The 21,837-nt window shown below is 56.7% G+C and overlaps 1 protein-coding gene across 1 annotated transcript in view; it reads right to left on the bottom strand.

Moving 5' to 3' along the window:
- The window catches only part of FGD5 (FYVE, RhoGEF and PH domain containing 5), a 121,135-nt gene that overhangs the window by 46,712 nt on the left and 52,586 nt on the right, over positions 1–21,837 (bottom strand). The window contains 1 exon segment of the mRNA XM_027523489.1: positions 16,421–16,556. Within this exon segment, the coding sequence (XP_027379290.1) occupies positions 16,421–16,556 (136 nt within the window).

Here is a 21,837-nt window from a genome sequence, read left to right as displayed (position 1 = left end):
ACCGGCCTGGTATCAGACCCTGCGGAGGACCTGGACGAGCAGAGACCTTGCGGGGCAGTGACGGGACGGACACGGCGCCTGTACAGGCGAGGCTGGGCGGCGGGGTCGTGGTGGAGCAGAGGGCGCCGGGACCCACGGCTCCTGGCCTCCCACCGCCTCCCGACTCGGCCCCACGGAAGTCACTTTCCAAGATCAGACCTCAGCTTCCCGTGTGTGAGCAGAGTGACCTCTGAAGGCCCTTCTCTGCTCAACCTCCATGCTATTACATTTGAGAAGTGACGATCTACTCCCACGACCAGAAACGCACCGCCTGTCAAAGGAGCAGCTGCTAGGACGCCAGAACCAGGCAGTCTGGGCTCAAATCCCACCTTCTGCCTTGGGCTTGTTAAGTCATTTAATCCTTCTATACCTTGACTTTCCTATCTGTAAAATGGGCACAGTCCTATAATGGTATCTCACGCACATGACTATCGTGAAGTTTAAACAAGTGTGTGTGTACATATATCTACACACACACGGAGCTTCCCTGGTGGCTCAGATAGTAAAGAATCTGCCAGCAATGCGGGAGACCCGAGTTCGATCCCTGGGTCGGGACGATCCCCTGGAGGAGGAAATGGCAACCCGATCCAGTATTCTTGCCTGGGAAATCCCCACGGACACAGGAGCCTGGCAGGGTGCAGTCCGCAGGGTTGCCAAGAGTTGGACATGACTGAGACTAACACACACACGTACACAGAGAAAGGCCTCTCCTCGTGTCTGTGTCACACGCCCGGAACAGGGTCTGCACACAGTAAACGCCACAGAAGTATCAGCTGTCCTTATGCCTGTGGCGCCCGTACCCTGTGGTGGTGCTGGGCCCGGAACCAAGCGCCCAGGGATGGAGCAGGAACAGATCGTCTGCAGGGACAGGCAGGGAAAGGCCTCCACTGCTGGGTCAAGGCCGAGCCGCTCCTCCGACAGCAGCGGCCGAGGCAGAGGAACGCACACGGGCCCTGGGACTGAGCACACCCAGGTGCCAACGCCGGCTCCGGCACCGTGCACTTGTGAGACGGCTGGCACACCACGACCTCCGAGCCTCCACTCCTTCACCTGAAACACGCGGAGAGCGACCAGCCAGTCCCTCGGGCTGGCTCTGGGACGATGCCCTCCTGACTCAGGGCCTTTGCGTTTGCTGTCCCCTCTGCCTGCGACACTCTTCCCCAGGTCTTTTTTAATTAAAAAAAATTATTCTTATTTGGCTGCACCGGGCCTTAGTTGCGGCACATGGAATCTTTGATCTTCACTGTGGGATGTGGGGTTTCAGTTGTGGGATGTGAATCCGCCTGCCAATGCAGGAGACGCAAGAGACGCGGGTTCGATCCCTGGCGGGTGGGGAGATCCCCTGGAGACGGGAATGGCAACCCAATGCAATATTCTTGCCTGGGAAATCTCATGGACAGAGGAGCCTGGCGAGCTACGGTCCACGGAGATGCAAAGAGTCAGACACGACTGAAGCGACTGAGCTCAGCACGTGTGAGCTCCCAGTTGCGGCATGTGGGATCCAGTTTCCTGACCGGGGATGGAACCTGGGCTCCCAGCATCAGGAGCGTGGAGCCTTCGCCACTGGACCACCAGGGAATTCCCGGATCACCTCAGTCTCACTTTTGGACTTTTTCAGGTCTCTGCTCAAAAGCCACACACACGCTCGGGGGGCCATCCGTGACAGTCTCACCCCGGGTTCTCGGCCTTGACCCCGCTGACATTCTGGGCCCCCCAGCTCTCGCTGCCTGTCAACAGCGTCCACGGCCTCTGCCCACCGGATGACGGCTGCAGGCCCTCCGAGCTGTGACAACCGGATGTGTCTCTGGACGCTGCTGGATGTCCCCTGGGGCACGAGCCCGCCCCCGTTGAGCACCTCCGCTCTAACCTGCTTCTTGCATCCTTTTCTTTACGGCAGTCACACTGCCTAACGCCGCCCTGGGACACAGGAGAAGTTCAAGACGCCCTGGGATGAATGAATGGAACTGAGATACACAGTACGTGCTCAATAAATGAGCCTGTTCCCTGACTGGTCTGTCGCTAACTGCTTCCTGAGTAAGAGTACACTGTTTTGGAGGTTCCGGTCTCCCCAAGGCCACCCAAATTCAGCAGAACGTGGGCCTGTGGTCAGCCCCCCTCTGGCCCCTCACTGCCCGCTCTGCTGCAGAGCAGAAGGGAAACCTGTGAGGCCTCAGCCGGCCTCCTGCCCCTGACGGGCACCACGTCGAAGTCTGCCTTCTGCACCCGCAGGGCTGGCGTGGGCTCTGTGGCCCTCGCGCCTGGAAATGCATCCCGCTGGGACAGGCCTGGGCGGCTAAGGAGACCTCGTGGTCAAGCCTCCGTAACAAGAATCACTTTGTAGAGGATGGACAGGGCTCAGGAGACGCGCTCTGTGAGATGAGGCTGAGAGTCAGAACAACCGCCGATCTTCCAGGGGCCTGTGCATCCATTCTCACTTGCGTCCAGCTTGACGCTAAGACCTGTGCTCTGGGCTGGGAAGGCCTGGATTCAAGTCCTGGGCTCTGCCCCTTCCTACACCTACACCCCTGGACAAGTTATTCCTCTTCTCCCAGCTCCATCTGGAAAACATGACTGATAATAATACCTACTAATGATCTGACTCTGCGACCCCATGGACTGTAGCCCGCCAGTCTCCTCTGTCCATGCGATTCTCCAGGCAAGAATCCTGGAGTGGGTCGCCATTCCCTTCTCCAGGGGATCTTTCCGACCCAGGGATCGAACCCGGGTCTCCTGCATTGCAGGGAGGTTGTTTTTTTTTTTTTTTTTTTACCATCTGAGCCACCAGGAAAGAATAACAATAACAAACCGGGCAGCATTTACTGAACACTAAAGTTTAGCTCTGGATTTTCACATATATTATCTCACCGAACTTTCCCAATGACCCAGGAGGTAACTGCTATTATGAACCATTTTACAGATGAGGAAACTGAGGCACAACTAAGTCCTACCCTTTGCTCAGAGTCACTGCTAGTCAGTGGCAGACACTTGATTCAGCCACAGGTAGTCAGCTCCAACCCTGAAGCACTGAGTGGCGTGCCTGGCACTCGGCAAGCGCTCAGTAAATGGTGTTTTGCTTCACTGAAGGAAGCGCAGTTTTCCAATCGGGAAACACCCGTCCTGGACCTGCACCACGAGGGTGGCGGCAGGAGCCCGGCACTGCAGGGGCACCCAGGGTCGGTGCCCACCCCCAGCCTCAGGGCAGCGCCCACGCTGGCACCCAGCAAGGAGAACAGGGCTGGACGTCGGGACACTTCCTGACCCGCCGCCCAGCAGGACCGAGTGCAAGTCCCACTCAGACGCCTGCTTTCTCATTGAAGATGGGGGGGTCCCCCCACCGCACGGCCCGGATGAGGAGGTGATAAACGGAGGGGTCACATCCCGCCCAAGCTTCTGGAGCTGTCACCGCTGCCATTGTCACAGGCTGGGGGCTGTCGGGAGGCGCTTCTGGGCACGGGCCACTCCGCACGTCCCTCCCCAGCCCTCCTGCCAGAGGGGTCGACTCCGGGTGGGATGCGGGGGCCATCCTGCTTTCTGACTGTGCCCATGATGGATGCGTCTTCACCAGCCAGACGAGAAGGGGGCCCGGCAAAGCCATGTGCCCGGGACTCTCCTCCGACGCTGCTCCTGGGCGTGGCCCCACTGGGGCCGTTTCATACAGATGTTTGTTTAACCAGGAAATGAACTCCGAGGCTGACGGCAGTGTCCAGGGACAGACTTCTGGGAACAGGGCTCCTCCCAGGAGCGTGGGGGCCAGGGCCTGTGCTATCGCATTCCTCAGGCTGGCGCTGTGGGTGTTACGCCAGGCGGCCACCCCTCTGCCCCGGAGCTCCAAGCCGCTTATCTCCCCCGCTCCCCTGGGCCGCCCAGCCGCGCTTCCGCCCCAGGCCCCAGCAAACCTGCCGGCCCAGTGCTGGCTGTCCTGGGGCCAGGGCAGGGCCGGAGGGAGGGGAAGAGGCCTCCCTTAGGGACCCTCCTGGCTAAACAGACGCAGGAAGAGTTGGCAGTCCTGGCCCTCTGCCCGGGGCTGTTTCTCCAGCTCGAGGACAGGAGTTCTCTGTCTCCTTCTAGAAAAGCAGTCCCCTAAGTCTGGTCTAAGAAACTCTGGGGTTCCACCTCCCTTTGCCAACTACGTATCTGTGTGAGTCTGGATCTGCGCCGAAGTTGAACAAAACTACACTTTCAACAGATGGAGAGGAGAACGCAGGTGTCTCCTACGAACCCAGACATGAACAACATGTTTGCAAAAATGTAAAACCTAGGGACTTCCCTGGTGGCCCAGTGGTTAAGAATCCACCTGGCAGTGCTGGGGATGAGGGTGCTAGCCTTGGTCGGGGAACCACCATGTGCCATGGGGGACTAAGCCTGTGCACCACAGCAAAGGGCCAGCACCGCCAAAAAGTAAAAACAAAAAATTAAAACCTGGTTACTCTTCTCCCTGGTGGCTCAGATGGTAAAGCGTCTGTCTACAATGCGGGAGACCTGGGTTCCATCCCTGGGTCGGGAAGATCCCCTGCAGAAGGAAATGGCAACCCACTCCGGTACTCTTGCCTGGAGAACTCCATGGATGGAGGAGCCTGGTAGGCTACATCCATGGATCACAAAGAGTCGGACACGACTGAGCGACCTCACTACTACTCTTCTCACTAAACGTTTTGGAAAATAACTGTTTTTCATAATAAGTGCTATTTGTGTTAACATAAAATGGTCTGTGCGTGCTAAGTCGCTTCAGTCATGTCTGACTCTCTGTGACCCTGTGGGTAGCCCACCAGGCTCCTCTGTCCATGTGATTCTCCAGGTAAGAATACTGAAGTGGGTTGCCATTTCCTTCTCCAGAGGATCTTCCTGACCCAGGGATCAAACCTGTGTCTCCTGCATTGGCAGGCGGGTTCTTCTACCATAAACGCCACCCCGGAGGCCCTGAAATGGCCTGTTGTTGCTCTCTTTAGAATGAGTGAAAAGATACACGATTTAAGTTTTACTCAGTGTTACCTTCTCAGGTGGTGACCATGGATAGATACAACTTACAGAAACAAAAACTCTAAGGGGCTTCGGATCATTTTTAAGAGGCCAGATATGGGTCTGAGACCGAAAGGTTTTAAGAAGCACTGTTTTAGAGAGTCTCACACTGATCACAGAGGACTGTGGATGGAAACGCTCTGCATTCTCAGCGAAGAGCTCAGGCGCAGAGGTCTCGAGGCCACTGTAAAGAACAGCGATCACCGTCATCGTTGCTGTGCGAGGCAGGGTAATGAGCCCCAGGCTGCCTGGCCTGGCCCTCGGCAGGGCCCCACGCATGCCCGGGCCGCCACTCTCTCCCCAGCACCCTGTCCTGCGGCAGAGGGAGAAACCACCCCCGAGCTGCTGTTTTGTCACCTGTCTCCTTGCCTGCAGGCCTGCTGGGTTGAGCCTTGCTCGGCCTTTAAACAGCTGCCTCTTTCCTTCACCCTCGTCTCTGCCAGCTCCCAGCAGAGCCCCGTGTCCTGACGTCCGGGGCCTGGCTCAGCGCCCCCTCCTCCGCGCACACCTGCTCCCTGCCTGCGGTGACCTGGGCACACCACTCCCCCACGCCGTAACCCTCAGCTTCTTGGCTCCTGGAGACATCTCTCCCTCTCAGATGACTGTCACCGACACCTGTGTCTGCTCCACCCACCCGGGCCTTGTCCCTGCTCAGAACCGCCCTGCTCTAAGTGGGTGGGCTCTCTCTGGTCACCATCTCAGACCTGTGCTCCCAAGCGTCCTGCAGCCTCAGCTGCGCTGCCCTCTTAGCTCATGAGAGCTACAGCCAGGGGCCTACTCCAGCCCACCCAAGGCTGAGGGCTGCCATTCTCTGTCACCTGCAGCCCCGAGTGGCCCCACAGCCCCCGAGAGAACCTGCCCTCCCACCCGATGCTGACGCCCGTGCTCTGGGGTCAGGAGACCTGGTTCAAGGCGTGGGCTCCACCCCTTCCTACACCTACCCACCTGGACAAGTTCCTTCTCTTCTCTGAGCCCCATCGGTAAAACAGGGAGAACAATACCCACTGAGTAATATAATAGCTGGTGCTTCTCGGACAATATGACAGCTACTGTTGTTGTTCAATCGCTCAGTCGTGTCCGACTCTTTGCGACCCCATGGACTGCCTCCCTGTCCATCACCATCTCCAGGAGCTTGCTCAAACTCATGTCCATTGAATCAGTGATGCCACCCAACTGTCTTGCCCTCTGTCGACCCCTTCTCCTGCCCTCAATCTTTCCCAGCATCAGGGTCTTTTCACATGAGTCAGTTCTTTGCATCAAATGGCCAAAGTACTAGAGTTTCAACTTCAGCATCAGTCCTTCCAATGAATATACAGGACTGATCTCCTTTAGGATGGACTGGTTGGATCTCCTTGCAGGCCAAGGGACTCTCAAGAGTCTTCTCCTGCACCACAGCTCAAAAGCATCAATTTTTCAGTGCTCAGCCTTCTTTATTGTCCAACTCTCACATCCGTACATGACTACTGGAAAAACCATAGCTTTGACTAGACGGACCTTTGTCGGCAAAGTGATGTTTTTGCTTGAGGACTTAGTGTGTGTTAAGCATGGTTCTGAGCTTTCTACATGGATTACCTCATTAAATCCTCCCAACAACATATGAGGTAAGCACTATTATTCTTACCTCCATTTCACAGATGGGGAAACTGAGGCACAGGGAAGTTCTATCCCTCTCCTGTTCTATTCCTCCATTCCTCCCTGTCCCACGGAACTCAGATTTATTGTGTAAGCTCTCGTAGCCTTTCCGTACCTCAGGGCTTTCCGGCTCATGCAGGTTCCTGTGTCCAGGAGTTCCCTGTGATCTATTAAGTGTCTCCTAAGTCACCAGCTAAACCTTAGCTGGGCAGAGCGCCAGAGTGGGCCCCCGATGCTCCATGCCCGCCAGCCTCCTCGACCACATATCCTGTGGGTGGCGGGTGGGGGGAACCACATCCGGACAGAGAGAAGGGGCTGCTGACCAGGGCTGTTTCAAACCCTGGGAAATACTCCTAATGAGCCTTAGCTATTTTGAGGGTCCCAGCGAGGGGCCTTGCTGGAGTGTCCTGAGGTCATGTCTGGAGCTCAGGGAGCCAGACTCACACGGGCAGCAGGGACCCCACAAGAACGCTATCTCCGAGGCCCCCCGGGGCACCGCCGGAACAGACAGCATCTTCCCCCTTGGAATGCACCGGGGTTTCCAGCACGGACTTCGGCGGCTGTCAGGAGGTTCAGACGGGTGCTCGGGGAGAGGAGGGTTGCTTTTATCCCAGCTGCCACCTGTGTGTGTTCGCACAGGTGGCAGGGAAGGGATGAGGCGGGCCAAGGAGAGGCCACATCTGCAGGACAAGGAGGGAAGTAGGTGGGGCCGACGGAGCCTCTCCCCCCGTCTCCCCCTCCCCCAGGAACCAGCAGTCAGCTTCTGCTCCTGGGACTCCCAGCCTCACTCGAGCTCGAGCACAGGCTGCAGTGAGTCTGGGTTTGGCCCAGATTCTTCAGAAAACTTCCAGCATCTCAGAGAGTCTCTGGTCCTGGAGGCAATTTGTGATGTTGACGGCGTGTTATCTCGGAGCTTCAGGATACCCCACGAGGCTTCCGGAGACCTGACTTCTCCTCGACTCCGTCTCCAACCCGCCGGACGGCCTCGAGGGAGCGGTGGCCTCTCCCAGGACACTAAGGGCTCTCGCGTATCACAGACCCCACACCCGCCCCCCCCATCCCTGGTCCCTGGTCTCCACCACTCTCCTCTGCGTCTGTGCCTCTGCCTGGCTTAGTCTCCTCCTGTACGGGAGTCACATGGTGTTTGTCCTTCTCTGACTCCCTGACTTCACTGAGTACTGAGCCCTCGGGGTCGGGCCACGTTGTACCACGTGACAGGACTCCCTTCCTTGTAAAGGCTGAGTAGTATTCCACTGCGTGTGAAGTCCACGCTGTTTGTGCACCCATCCTTTGATGGACACTGAGAGGCTAGATTTCATGTTAAGTGCTCTTAATAAAGAAATCAAAGAGGTCCTGTCCTGAGCATCTCACTTCAGTCTGAGAAAGGACCACCCAAAGGTCAGGAAGCCAGTCGATGCCTGGGCTCCCCACCTTCATGCCCTGTGCTCTGCCCTCCAAGGTTTCTCTCTTTCTATGTAGCCACGTCCCACATTGCTTCACAGAGCGCACTACGCCTCACCTCCTCCTGGAATCCTCCCTGGCTGTCCCGACTCTTAAGACTGGGGACACTCACGCGGCTCAGGCACAATTACACAGCTGAGACCCCGTGACTGTTCCATCTTCCCTGCAGCCTTTGTTCTGTAAATAACTGTGATGTGTAACCTTTATGAAAGTGCATAAAACGTAGCGCCTAGAGATTATCACACGAGGAGCCTTCTCATTCTCCACCCTGACCGTAAGTCCCCACGCTGGGCACCCCACTGGCTTCTTTTCCTGCACCTTGGGGAGCAGAGGGCACTGCGGATGCTCCACACAGCCCGGACGGCTGCCACACAGACCCGAGCTCAAACTTGAGCGTGTGTGCGAGCTGCCGGGGGGGCTCTTGTTAACGTGCAGATACTGGACGAACCTAGGGGCTCAGGTGCTGGGGGCCCGCGGGTCAGACTCTGAGCAGCCGGGCTGTGGACCAGGCACAGACAGCGACGCGCACAGAGTCAGGAAGGACAAAGGGAGGGCAAAGGCGACCTTGTGGCCCCAGCTCTGAACTGGTCAGAGGGGTCTGAGCCTTGGCAGAGAGGAAAACCAGGCACAGAGGAAGCTCTCTGAGGACCAGGGCATCCCAACGCTGCCATCCCCAGTCTGGGGGCTCCTGGCAGCCCACAAGCCCTCCAGGGCGCTGAGCAAGGAGGCGTGGGCCAGGCAGGCAGCCAGGACACCCCCCAGACCCCTGCGCCCCCATTCTCTCCCTTCCGCTTTAGGTTCTGAGAGTCTGCATCTTCATCCTCCTCCATTCAACTGTCTGAAAATAAACTCTCTGTGTTAACTTGGCCAAACCGCTGTGCTCTGTAAATTGTACATGACTGAGGCGGTGCTTTTGTTCATTAAACTGTCCTTCAACTGAGATCGTCTTCCATGCTTAAATGCAGGACTTAAATGAATGCGTCTAACGCATTCATCCATGGATCAGTTTCCTTGAGGATATTTACCAAATGCTGTTTTACATGCCAGGCAGCAGCGACGTACCTGCGAGTAGGACAGTCACGGTCCCTGCCCTCCTGGGCTATTCTGAGAGGCAAAGGTGAACACTGTGCAACTAAGCAGAAGAGATAACACAGAGCAATCGCAGCCTGAGACGGGGCAGGGGAAGGGAAGCACAGGAGTGCGCAGGGCCAGCAGGGAGAGGCCTCTCGGAGGACGTGCCGTCTCCTCGCAGCCCTGCAGCCCGCGGTGCCAAGGGCAGGAAGAGCGTCTCGCGTGCAAATAAGCGCAAGTGCAAAGGCCCTGGGGTGCGGGTAAGAAACAGACGGCCTCGTTCTGCAGCCTCTGTGGCTGAATTCCATTCCATCCGTGACTGACTCATGACGACAGGAGATGAAATGCCAGGGACTCTCAAGTCTTTCCAACCTGGTGCCAATCACCAGAACAGCGAACTTGAGAGGAGAGGTGAGGACTTGTGGGTGGGGGTAGGGCGCATGGAAAAGTGGCGAGTTCCGCTGGGCATGTGCCGAGTCTGAGGTCTGCGGGGAAGTCTGCAGGGCTTCTGAGAAGGGCCCCTTAAAGCAGGTGGCAGCTGGAATGTGAGGCTAAACGGAGGGGTGGGCTGCAAGGTCAGCTCCGGGGACACACCTGAGAGGGCTGGCCACTAGCCCGCGAGTGACTGGAGCAGAGGACTGGGAGGAGAGCGGGGCTGGAGGAGCCCCAGGAAATCAACACCTCCAGGGAGCCGCAGGCAGAGAGGATGGTCAGGGAAGCGGGTAGAGAGCGAGGAGAAGACAGAGCCAGAGATGCTGAGGCAGCTCCTGTGGCGGGGAGGCCGCCAGAGTGGAGGCTTGGTGTCCGAGGTGGACAGTGTGCAGAGCGAGGGACCACAGCGAGGGGGGCGGGGAAGTGGGAGGAGCCTGCCTGTGGGCGGAGCAAAGGCCTGCAGAACCTGTCCAGCCCAACCCCTCCTTCCCTGCCCCCCAGGCTGACCTCCTGGGCTCACTGCCACCTCCCACCTCTGCACTGCTGCTCCCTGACCACAGGGCTGTCCCCAGACCTTCCCATTTTCTTCCTCCTTCCCAACAGCCAGCTCCCAGCTCAGAGGTTTCCTCTTCATCACAAAGGCTTCCTGGGAACCTGGAACCTTCTTGTATCTCTGGAGGGAACCTCAAATGGGCCAGCTTGTAAAAGAGTATGGCAAGTCCTCAAAAAACTTCTTGGGTCCCAAAATCACTGTGGATGGTGACTGCAGCCATGATATTAAAAGACGCTTGCTCCTTGGAAGAAAAGCTATGACCAACCCACACAGCGTATTAAAAAGCAGAGACATTGTTTTGTCGACAAAGGTCCATCCAGTCAAAGCTATGATTCTTCTAGTAGTCATGTATGGATGTGAGAGTTGGACCATAAAGAAGGTTGAGTGCCAAATAATTGATGCTTTTGAACTTAGGTGTTGGAGAAGACTCTTGAGAGTCCCTTGGACTGCAAGGAGATCAAACCAGTCCATACTAAAGGGAATCAGTTCTAAATATTCATGGGAAGGACTGACGCTGAAGCTCCAATACTTTGGCCACCTGATGCAAAGAGCAAACTCATTAGAAAAGACCCTGATGCTGGGAAAGATCGAAGGCGGGGTGAGAAGGGGACGAGAGAGGATGAGATGGTTGGATGGCATCACTGACTCAGTAGACATGAATTTGAGCAAATTTCTGGAGATACTGAAGGACAGGGAGGCCTGGCGTGCTGCAGTCCATGGGGTCACAGAGTCAGACATGAGTGAGTCACAGAACAACAACAAAGGATGGCTATGTGATCCAGCAGTTCCACTTCTGGGCACACACACAAAAGAACTGAAAGCAGTGTCTTAAAGAGCGATTTGCACACCAAGCTCACAGCAACGTGGTTCGCAGCAGTGGGAAAGTGGAGGCAGCCAAGCATCCGTGGAGGGATGAGCTGACAACATGTGACAGGGGCACATCATGGAGTACCATCCAGCCTTCCAAGGAAGGAAATCCGACACACGTGACAACACGCATGAACCCGGAAGACGTCCTGCCAGATGAAATAAACCAGACACACAGATACGGATACCCTGTGAGTCCGCACAGCGGAGGTATCTAGAGTGATCTCCTTCACAGAAGCAGAGAGCAGAATGCTGACTGCCAGGGGCTGGGGCGGGGCGGGGCGATGCTCTGTAAGACACGCTGAGTCTCAGTTTGGGAAGATGAAACAGTTCTGGAGAGGGACAGTAGGGATGGTTGCCCAACAACGTGAATGTTCTTGGCGCTACTGAACCGTATACTTAAAAATGGTCATGGTGGAAGATTTTGTTTTGTGCATTTTAAACCCCCCCTTTTTTGTTTGTTTTTGCCGTGCCAGGTCTCAGCGGCGGCACACGGGGTCTTCTATCTCCAGTGCAGCACGTGGGATCTTTAGTTGCAGCGTGTGAGATCTAGTTCCCTGACCAGGGACTGAACCCAGGCCCCCTGCGTTGGGAGCGTGGAATCTTAGCCACTGGACTGCCAGGGAAGTCCTTCACTGAAACTCTTAAAAAAAGAAATTCTGAAAAAAAGAAAAGCCTCCTCCAGCCTCCCGAAGTTTCTCGTCTCTTACCCCCGGCGCTCTGTCCCCCGCCTCTGTGGTACTTTCACCACCGAAACCCATCTTAGGGGTTTCTGGACGACTGCTCATCACCGTCTAGGAGGTGCACTCCAGCAGGGCCAGGAGACACCCTGTCTGACCTGTGGCTGCTGTTTCTTGGGCCCTTAGAGGGGTGCCTGGCACACAGTAGGTGCTCAGTAAATACCTGACCAAGAAATACAACTGCTGAAGAAGAGGAGGGCCAGGTGAGGTCACAGAGAGGAGAGGTGCGGACAGGAAGGCGCTCTCGTCCGACAGGAGACGTTTTCTGGGAAGGTGGGCTGGCTGCCGGGGAGGAAGCTGCGGCAGGTGAGGCCCGGCCTCCCGGGCCTGCAGGAGCGCGTCTGCAGTGGAGCCAACGCGCACCGGAACGCGGGGTTCAGAGTCTGCGGTGTGGAGAAGGTGCATGGTGACATTTAACACAAGTTGGGGGCTGGCCCCGTGGAGGTGACCAGGGTTCGAGCGGATCCTTTAACCCTGACGGATGGTCAGGGTGAGGTTGCAGGTGTGAAGCTGGGGGCAGGAGGCCAGCAAGGAAGCCGGGCTGGGCCCCCAGGACCCTGGGTGCAGCCGGGAGGGGGCATCCTGCCTGGGCGGGGACCAGAGAGGGTAGGCAGGCAGGACGGGTCTGCTCCAGAGGATAGGGCTGGGGTCAGGGGTGGACCCGTCCAAGAAAACAACATCCTTGGCGACAACAGGAGTCCGGCCAGGGAGGAGGTAACCCGAGGGGCCACCAACTCCCAGGCTGATCTAGGGGGAGCTGGTATGTTGCCCGAAAAGTCCCCGTTAGCTTGAAAACCGGGCACACTGTCGGGAGGGGAACTGGCCAGCCAGCTTATGTCTCCTTTCATTGCTAGATCTATTTTTAGGTCCGGCTCAATTCTCCTTTTTTGCCCCCTCTTTCCTTCAACCCACACCCTTTGTCTGTCCACGAGTGGGAGCGAGAGAGGTCAGACAGGTGGGTGGACCAGCTGGGCTCAGCTTCCTGTCCTGCTGCAAAAATCTCTCCCCTCCTGCCTGGGTAGGCCCGAAACATCTGGGAAGGGTGGGTGGGGCTCAGCACTTTTTATTTATTGTTACGTAAACCATAAACCGTATCACCCTGGAGGAAGGGTGGGGCTCACCACCATATCCCCACACACGCCCAAGCTCCAGGGGAGGCCATCCCAGGCCAGGGCTGCCCCTTTGAGACCGCTGGAGTGGAAATCTGGGTCCCCATGCCCCCAGGACGCGACAGAGGTACAGAGAGGTGAGGTCTGCTTTTCGGAAAAGCAGAATTTTCAGAGAGGGTGGAAGACGGAAGAATAAGAAGTGAATGTTCCACCTCCCCACCCCAGGAAAGACTGCTCCGTCTAGAAACTTCCCAGCGGTCGAGGGGCCCTCACCCCCTAGGACTGCCAGGGAGCGCCCTGCAACAGCCTGTGGTGGGGGCTTGATCAGGAGGCACAGATACTGATTGAAACCGGCCTGCTCTCAGCTCTGCCCTCTCCCGGGATCCACCCGCAGGAAAAAATGTGTGTGTGAGGAGCGGTATGAACGGGTGCCCTGCGGTGTTGTCCACAGAGCAGAGGAGGCTAAGACTCCGAGCTCCCAATGCAGGGAGCCTGGGGGTTCAATCCCAAGTCGGGGAAGGAGCTCCCACGTGCTGCAACTAAAGTGTGCCCGCCTCAACTAAGGCACCCTGCACGCTGCACGAAGGCCGGGGGCCTGCGTGCAGACGAACAGATGAGTTATTCCCCAAACACCAGAGACACTCTACGTGCCCCTCAGCGAGGGGAGGGCCGAAAAACGACAGCACAGCCAGACACTGGAAGCGCCGGGCACGAAGAAAATGAAGCGAGAGCTCCCTGCACTGACGCAGGACAATGTCTAAGACCCCAGCGAGCGAACCCCACTGAGTGATCGGCCCTGCTTCTCAGAGCTTGACACGGTTTACGGGGAAAAAAAATCACAGCTGCACAAATAATGCCATCCGTTTTGTCCATTTCCGACACTTAATGAATGATGTATGCCAGCGGAACACAGCGGAGAAGGTGTGGGAGGGTACACAGCCAACTGCACACCAGGTGCCCCGGTGAGGGCCCGGGGCCAGGAATGAGCGCCCCGGGGTACTGAGCCCTCACCTGTGGGGATCTCAGACGTGACGAGGACCCCCCAGTGGAGCACGTCTCGGGTGATGAAGACCTGATGCCCACAGGGGCCTGCACCGCTGCAGCATCAGGAAGGCCTCACAGGGAAGAAGTGGGGGGAGCAGGCTGGGGAGGGCAGGCTGGGGGGAGCAGGCTTGGGGGGAGCAGGCTGGGGGGAGCACGCAGTCCACGTCTGGCAGGTGAGGAGGCTGGGCTCCCGAGAGTGGACTGACCAGCCTGGGGGATCTGGCCTGCTATGTCTCCCTCTTGGCGCTCAGAAACAACGGGATGGTCCTTCTCATGGTGGGAAGTGGCCAGCAACACAGCAGGAGTGGAGAGACGCAGGTGGTCCCAGGGGAAAGTGGGGAACCATCACGGGGTACACAGAGCTGCATATGGGGGGCCCCACTGTTTTCTCAGTCCCTCAGCTCTGCGGGGACCCAGCCCCAGCCCCAGCGTCAGAGTGAGGGCCGACCCCCGAGGACAGCGAGGGCGCTCTGCTCTCAGGATCCCCGACCCCAGCGATGCCCAGAAGGGCCAGAGTCAGAGCTCACCTCCCTTCCCCACACGCCCACTCCTCCCAAGCCAAGAGCTCCTCCTGGAGGGAGGGGAGGAAGCGGAGAGGCAAGAGGAGGCCACCAGGGTCGCAGCAGAGAAACAGACAGACAAGCCCGGGTTTGGAGTCAGCGCTGTTTCCAGCCCCTTCAATCGCGTGCAGTGTGGCCTTGGGCAAGTGACTTAACCTTTCTGAGCCTCTGTGTCCTGGGCTGCAGAACAGGGAAAGTGCCACCGGCTTCAGCGCTGTCGTAAGGAACGAAAGAGAGAGCAGACTTGGGAGCGCTGGGTGCCCCGCGCACAGCTCGCTGCCCAGAGCGTGAGGAGCAGGGAGAGGAGGGAGGGGGAAGGGACCGTGGCCGAGCGGGTGGGGAAGCCCCCTGACCCCGGCCCTAAGCCTTGAGCATCCTCACAGCACCAGGCAGACAGGCGAGTGAACTTTCAAAAGAAACCAAATGCACCAGATAAAATGAAACTCATGCCCACGTGTCAACTGCTTGGTAAGCGCCAGGCACCCGGGCGGGCGCTCCCAGAGGAAGAGCCTGTGGTCAGAGTGGACCACCTCACCTGGGCTGGGAGGGGAAGACGCATGCCCGGGGTGGGGGATGGAGAGGAACAGGTGCCGAGGGAGGAGCCTGCTCCTCTGGCGTTCGGGCCCCTTCTCCCCGGCAGATGGGAGGGCGCCCAGGAGGTGAGGGGAGACCCCAGGCTGGTCCCAGGTGGCCCGGCGGTGGGTGTCAGCCTGGTCTAAACTGCGGGGCCCAGCCCCTCGTGAGGTCGCCTGGAGGACAGCACTAACAGTGGTGCGGCCACGGTCAAGTTCTGCGGCTCCGACAGTTTCTGCAAACCTGAACACGGGAAGACAGCCCGTGTGTCCTGGAAGTGCGTGAAAGGAGGGAGACTGGGTCGGGAACGGCGAGAGGCGTGGGCTCACCCCAGCACCGGATGGCGAGCAGATGTAACCACCACCATGAACAAGGCCTGATGCCCAATAACAAGGTCCGGGCCTCGACTGTGACCTGGGCCTTGCCTCACCGTCCACCTCCAGAGCTTCCGTGGTGGCTCAGATGGTAAAGAATCTGCCTGCAATACAGGACACCCAGGTTCGATCCCTGGGTTGGGAAGATCCCCTGGAGGAGGGCAGGACAACCCACTCCTGTATTCTTGGCTGGAGAATCCCATGGACAGAGGAGCCTGGCGGGCTGCAGTCCATGGGGTCGCAGAGAGTCGGACATGACCGAGCGACTTCACTTTCCGGTTCACTTTCTCCCAGCCCCGCCCATCCCCCCACCCCTCACTCCAGCATCACGGTAGGCAGTAAGGACATCTTCGTGAAACACTCACACACCTAACTCATCGCACCCTCACAATTCCCACTTCACAGATGAGGAAACTGAGGCCCAGGGCCCCGAGGTCACTGGGATCTAGCCCTTGTGTGCTCAGTCACTCGGTCATGTCTGACTCTTTGTGACCCCGTGGACTGTAGCCTGCCAGGCTCCTCTGTCCATGGGGATTCTCCAGGCAAGAATACTGGAGTGTGTTGCCTTGCCCTTCTCCAGGGGATCTTCCTGACCCAGGGACGGAACCCCAGTCTCCTGCATGGCCGGCAGATTCTTCACCATCTGAGCCACCAGGGAAGCCCTGCCTTGATTCAAGTCAGGCAGCTCTATCCCATGTCCCCCCCGACTGAGGCTCTGGAAGCCCCAGGCTCCAGGGACCCAGGCGGACGTGAGCAGTCATCCCCGCAGCATCCCGTGGCCCCCATCTGCCGCAAGTCTTCAGGCAGCAGCACCGAACGAGACTCGGCCTCTGTGTCCAGCCAGGGCTCAGCTGTCTGAAAACAGCTCCTTCCGCCAGAGACGGAAGGGATTGGGCCTACCCTCCACCTTCGCGTCTCTGACTCCCCATCTCACCGGCCGCCCGCCTACCTTGTGGGGGAGGGTGGGGTCTCTTGCAGCGCGGTCCTCTTCCTCCTCCGAGCTCCCGCGCTCTTCCTCCGATGTGAGGTCCTCCTTGGGGGCCACTGCCGAGATGGGACAGACCTTGTAGGGCTCGGTGTAGGCGCTGGGGACACAGCAGAGAGACAGGGTCAGAGCTGCCAGTCCGGACAAGGGATGGCGAACCGGCCAGGGCCCTGCTAACACCACAAGCCATTACCGAGTGCTCTGGGTCTCCCGGGGACCCAGAGACGGGCAAGACCAGGCAGGACCTTCTTCCTGCCCCACCCCCGCCCATCTGTTCTGGTTCACTGGACAGTCCAAGCTCTTCGCTGCCTCAGGACCTTTACACATGCTGTTCAAGACAGACCCCTCTCCCCATTAGCTGCAAGGAGACCCGGGTTCAATCCCTGGGTCGGGAAGATCCCCTGGAGAAGAGAACGGCAACCCATGCCAGTATTCTGGCCTGGAGAATGCCAGGGACGGAGGAGCCTGGTGGACTGGCCCCGTCACAGCAGCCTCCTTGCTCCCAGCCTCTCTCTCTACACAGCAGAGTGACTGACTGACAAGACAATCCAGGCCACATCTCACTCTCTTGCTCAAGAACCTTCAACAGCTCCCTCCTGCCTTTGGCAACGTGGTCCCAGATGACTTCTCATAAAATCTCTCTTCATACTAAGAATTCAAGCGTCTCATTAAATTTTTATCAATACTGATTCCTGCCCTCTGGGAATAATGGAAGGATGGATGGATGGAGAAGCGGCCATGAGGAAGGAGTCTCCACTCTCTGGAGTGGCTGGCCAGCCCTACTCCAGGCCTTCAACAGGCAGGCTCAGGACCCCTGCCTCAGGCCTGGTCCACGCAGTGGGAAGCATGGCCTGGAGGGTACATCAGGGGAGGACATGAGTGTTAGGCTGTGGTGCAAGGAGAGGCTATTCCTGGCACCAGAAAGACCACGGATATCTCTCTTCAGGTCTGCCCCAAGAAAGACCAGAGTCCTCTGGTCCACATGGGGGCCAAGAGCCAGATGATCAGGGAGAAGCGGCCTGTTCCTGCCTGGACTCCTGATGCCCTGTGTGTGTGTGTGTGTGTGTGTGTGTGTAGTGTGGACCTGTGTGTGTGTGTGTGTGTAGTGTGGGCTTGCAGCCATGCACAAGTGTGCAGACGCACAGCCCTGACCCAAGCTGGAGCTGTGTGTGTGTATGTGTGTGTGTGTGTGTGTGTGTGTATTTGGGGCTGCAGTCATGGTGGGGGTGTGTGTGTGTGTGTGTATAGTGTGGGCCTACAGTTATGAATCTGTGTGTGGAGGCACAGCCCTGACCCAGGCTGGAGCTGTGTGTGTGTATCTGTGTGTGTGTATTTGGGGCTGCAGTCATGGTGGGTGTGTGTGAGTGTGTGTGTGTGTGTGTGTGTGTGTGTGTGTGTGTGTAGTGTGGGCTTACAGTTATGAACCTGTGTGTGGAGGCACAGCCCTGACCCAGGCTGGAGCTGTGTACAGTGTGTGTGTGTGTGTGTGTGTGTGTGTGTATTTGGGGCTGCAGTCATGGTGGGTGGGTGTGAGTGTGTGTGTGTGTCTGTGTGTGTGTGTGTAGTGTGGGCTTGCAGTTATGAACCGGTGTGCGGAGGCACAGCCCTGACCCAGGCTGGAGCCAGGACCCGCTCAGCTATCTCACCGCTCGCTCTTCTGGCTCCAGCTCTGCCTTTCTCTTTTTCAAAACAATGGGATGGCCCAAAAGTTCGTTTGGGGTTTTCTGTAACATGCATGGAATCTCATTAAGATCATTAGAAGATTTCTTACAGAATTTGGAGGATACAAGGTAGAGGGCCAATATATTCAAAATGCTTAAAGAAAAAAACCTGTCAGCTAAGAACCAACCCTGAGTCCCACACAACTGTCCTTCAGAACTGAGCTGGACGCTAAGACATCCCTAAATAAACCCGCAGCAGCTTGTGACAACAAAGTCTGCGCTGCAGGAGGTGTTCGAGGGAGTCCTGCAGAGCGAAACGAAAGAGCAGTGGACAGACCACAGACTCACAGGGAGAAACAAAGGCCACACACGGGCAATCACACAACTGCAACGACGAATTCTACCAGTCAAGGAAGAAGGAATGCCAGCCATCCTAAAAATGTCCCCCCAAAGTTGAAGAGGGAACACTTCCCAACTCATTCCATGAGGCCAGTACTGCCTCCATCCTCCCGGGCAGCAAGTCGGAAACCTGGGTACCTCGGGCCTGAACACTGACCGTCTCCCGAGTTCACCCTCACACCCTCCCCGACTCCACTGGCCTCTCTGTCATCACAGCCTCGGAGCCCAGGCCATCGCTTGCCTGGAGGTCTGTAACACTCGCTTCCACTTGGCGCCCCTTCCCTGGGGCTGCCCTCCCATCTCTTCACCCGGCAGCCAGAGGGATGATCTCAGACCCCGCCTGATCCTGCCACCCTCCTGCTGAAACTGTTTGGGGGAGTCCTGCTGCTGGCATTTGGCCTAGCAGCTCAGCCTGCTGGGCGAAGCTCTGCTACCCAGGGGCACGGGAAGCTGGGCATCCTTGCGCCCAGGTGCTGCCATGAAGTCTCCCCAGCGTCAGACACTGCCAGGTATCCGGGAACTTGGGGGGCTCTGCCTCAAGCCAGGCAAGGGCTGGACTCCTTGCAGCAGACACTGGGCAGAGAGCTCATGGATGCCCAAAACTCCAGAGATGGGGAGGGGCTGGCTCAAGGTCACGTGGCAAATGGGGGCCGATATACAAGGCCTCTGCCTACACTTGATCCCATTTAACAGACATGAAGAGAGGGCCCAGTTGGGTTCCCTCAACGCACCACCGCATGCAGCTGACTCAGGCTGCAAGGGCACATGGGCTTTGCTCTTGTTCTCTGTGCTCTTTTTATTTCCTTTTGGAGCAGCAGCGGGAGAATCCCCATGGACAGAGGAGCCTAGCGGGCTGCAGTCCATGGGGTCAGAAAGAGTCGGACACGACTGAGCGACCTAGCACAACTCCCAGCTGGGGCTGCCTGGGTTCAAATCCTGGCCATGTATTACACTACCTTTCTAAGCCTCAGCAGTGCCCAACTCATTGAGCTGCTGGGAGGGGTCAACGAATTATACTGCAAGACGCTCACAACAGTGCCTGGCACATAATAACTCAATAATGGAGAGCCAGGCCAAGCCTCCTTCCCAGCTTGGCTTGGCTGATCACGGCTGCCCCACTTTGGACCAGCTGCCGTCTAAAGTCAGCTTGTCTTTAACATCTGCTTCTATTCTGACCTCATCCTGATAACACCCATGAAGTCACAGTACGTATTCTTCTAACAGTTTAAAATAAACCACACGATTATTCATCTATGACGTGTTTGACGACGATGCCCTTGCCCTCCCCTGAAGGTGCACAGACCTTCAGAGACAAACCCAGTGAGCACGGATCCACCATCTGTCCTCAAGCCAACCTCAGCTTCTGGCTAGAACCGTGTCCCGGGCTCTCTTTAATCTACTTCTTCCTCTCGCTTTTGTTTTCTAGAAAGATCTAAGAGGGGAGTCAGGAGACAAGGGCTGGGGTGCTCTCATGATATTCTGGCTCGTTAATTTCAGTCCTATTGAGGGACTGTGAGCACAACAGATGGAGGCAAACTGCCATGAAAAATACGCTTTCACAACATAAAAAAGTGACTGTAATCCCACGCCTTGACAGAGTCAATGGAAGCCTTAGTGACAGACCTTATCTTAGACTGGACTCACTAGTTAAATAAGCAAATAAAATAGTCTAGGACCAGTAGTGTCAACAGAACTGCGTCTACACACTTTGATATTTGCCACCAGGCTGGTCTTCAAACCCAGGGGAGGAAAAACACCTCCAAGACATGCTTTCTTAATAACTTCTGCCCAAACGCTCCGACACGCCCTGGAGAGCTCATGTCCTTGGTGAGTAATCTCTTCCTCCCTTGGGGGACAGACTGGGAACCCTCACAGAGGCTTCATCCATTTCCCCAGTTCAGTTCAGTTCAGTTGCTCAGTCATGTCCGACTCTTTGTGATCTCATGAACTGCAGCATGCCAAGCCTCCCTGTCCATCAGCAACTCCCGGAGTTCACCCAAACTCATGTCCATCAAGTCGGTGATACCATCCAGCCATCTCATCCTCTGTCGTGCCCTTCTCCTCCTGCCCCAAATCCCTCCCAGCATCAGGGTCTTTTCCAATGAGTCAACTCTTTGCATCAGGTGGCCAAAGTATTGGAGTTTCAGCTTCAACATCAGTCCTTCCAATGAACACCCAGGACTGATCTCCTTTAGGATGGACTGGTTGGATCTCCTTGCAGTCCAAGGGACTCTCAAGAGTCTTCTCCAACACCACAGTTCAAAAGCATCAATTCTGTGCTCAGCTTTCTTTATAGTCCAACGGTCATATCCATACATGACTACTGGAAAATCCATTTCCCCAGTCAATCAATATAAACCTGTGAGACAGGTCCTTTGCACAGCAGGCCCTAGGGAAGGTCTGTGTTTTTAGCTATCTGGTTCCATTCAGACTCTGTACTGTAGGTACCGGTAACACAGTGGTAAACAAACACACACTGTTCCATGGCCTCTCCAGGCGAAATGCCCGTTATAATCATAACGAGGGGGGCTTCCCTGGCGGCCCAGTGGCTAAGATTCCACACTCCTAATGCAAGGCGTGAAGGTTTGATCCCTCAGGGAGCTAGATCTCACATGCTGTTAACTAAAGATCCCGAGTGCTGTGATTAAGACCCAGTGCAGTCAAACAAACAAACATCAAATAATAAATAAATAAAAGTTCTGTTTAAAAAATCATAACTAGGTGAGGTGTTGCCTCCAGACACCTTCTCTGGATGCACCGATGTATTACACGTGAGAAGCCGTCTGACCCAAACAGCTCCCGTCTACTTACTCACCCATCCACACACTTTTCACCCATTGTCCGTAGAGCCACTCAGCCCGCCCTCCCTCCCTCTCTCCACCAGTCCCCCCATCCCTCCATCCACCCACTCGCCTACCCATTCATCTGTCCAACTACCCATCCGCTCCCCCACCCACCTGGCGATGCTTCTATCCATCCAACCCAACCACCCAATCTTCCATTCCCGCACTCACTGACTCACCAAAGGCGAGGCAGCTCCTACTTCAAAAAGCAAGCCCGTGAAGGGATGGAGGAGCACTGCAGCACACTGCAAAGTGCTGGCTGGGAGGACCGGTCCAGAACTCAGACCGCCTGCTGAGAATCCCAGCTCTACCACTTCAAGCAAGTTACTGCAACTTTCCATGCCCATTTTTTTTTTTTATCTGCAAATCAAGGGTAATGACACATGCTAGGAAAATGGACAAAAATGCCACGTGGTCAGCACTGTTGATTTCGAGACCAAATGGCTTAGAACTTCGGCATCAGATCAAGGAGAGGCGC

The sequence above is a fragment of the Bos indicus x Bos taurus genome, chromosome 22 (genome assembly GCF_003369695.1).
Source record: "Bos indicus x Bos taurus breed Angus x Brahman F1 hybrid chromosome 22, Bos_hybrid_MaternalHap_v2.0, whole genome shotgun sequence".
Classification (NCBI taxonomy): domain Eukaryota; kingdom Metazoa; phylum Chordata; class Mammalia; order Artiodactyla; family Bovidae; genus Bos; species Bos indicus x Bos taurus.
Note: the sequence above shows the minus strand (reverse complement) of the source record. Positions and strands in the feature narration are given on the sequence as shown.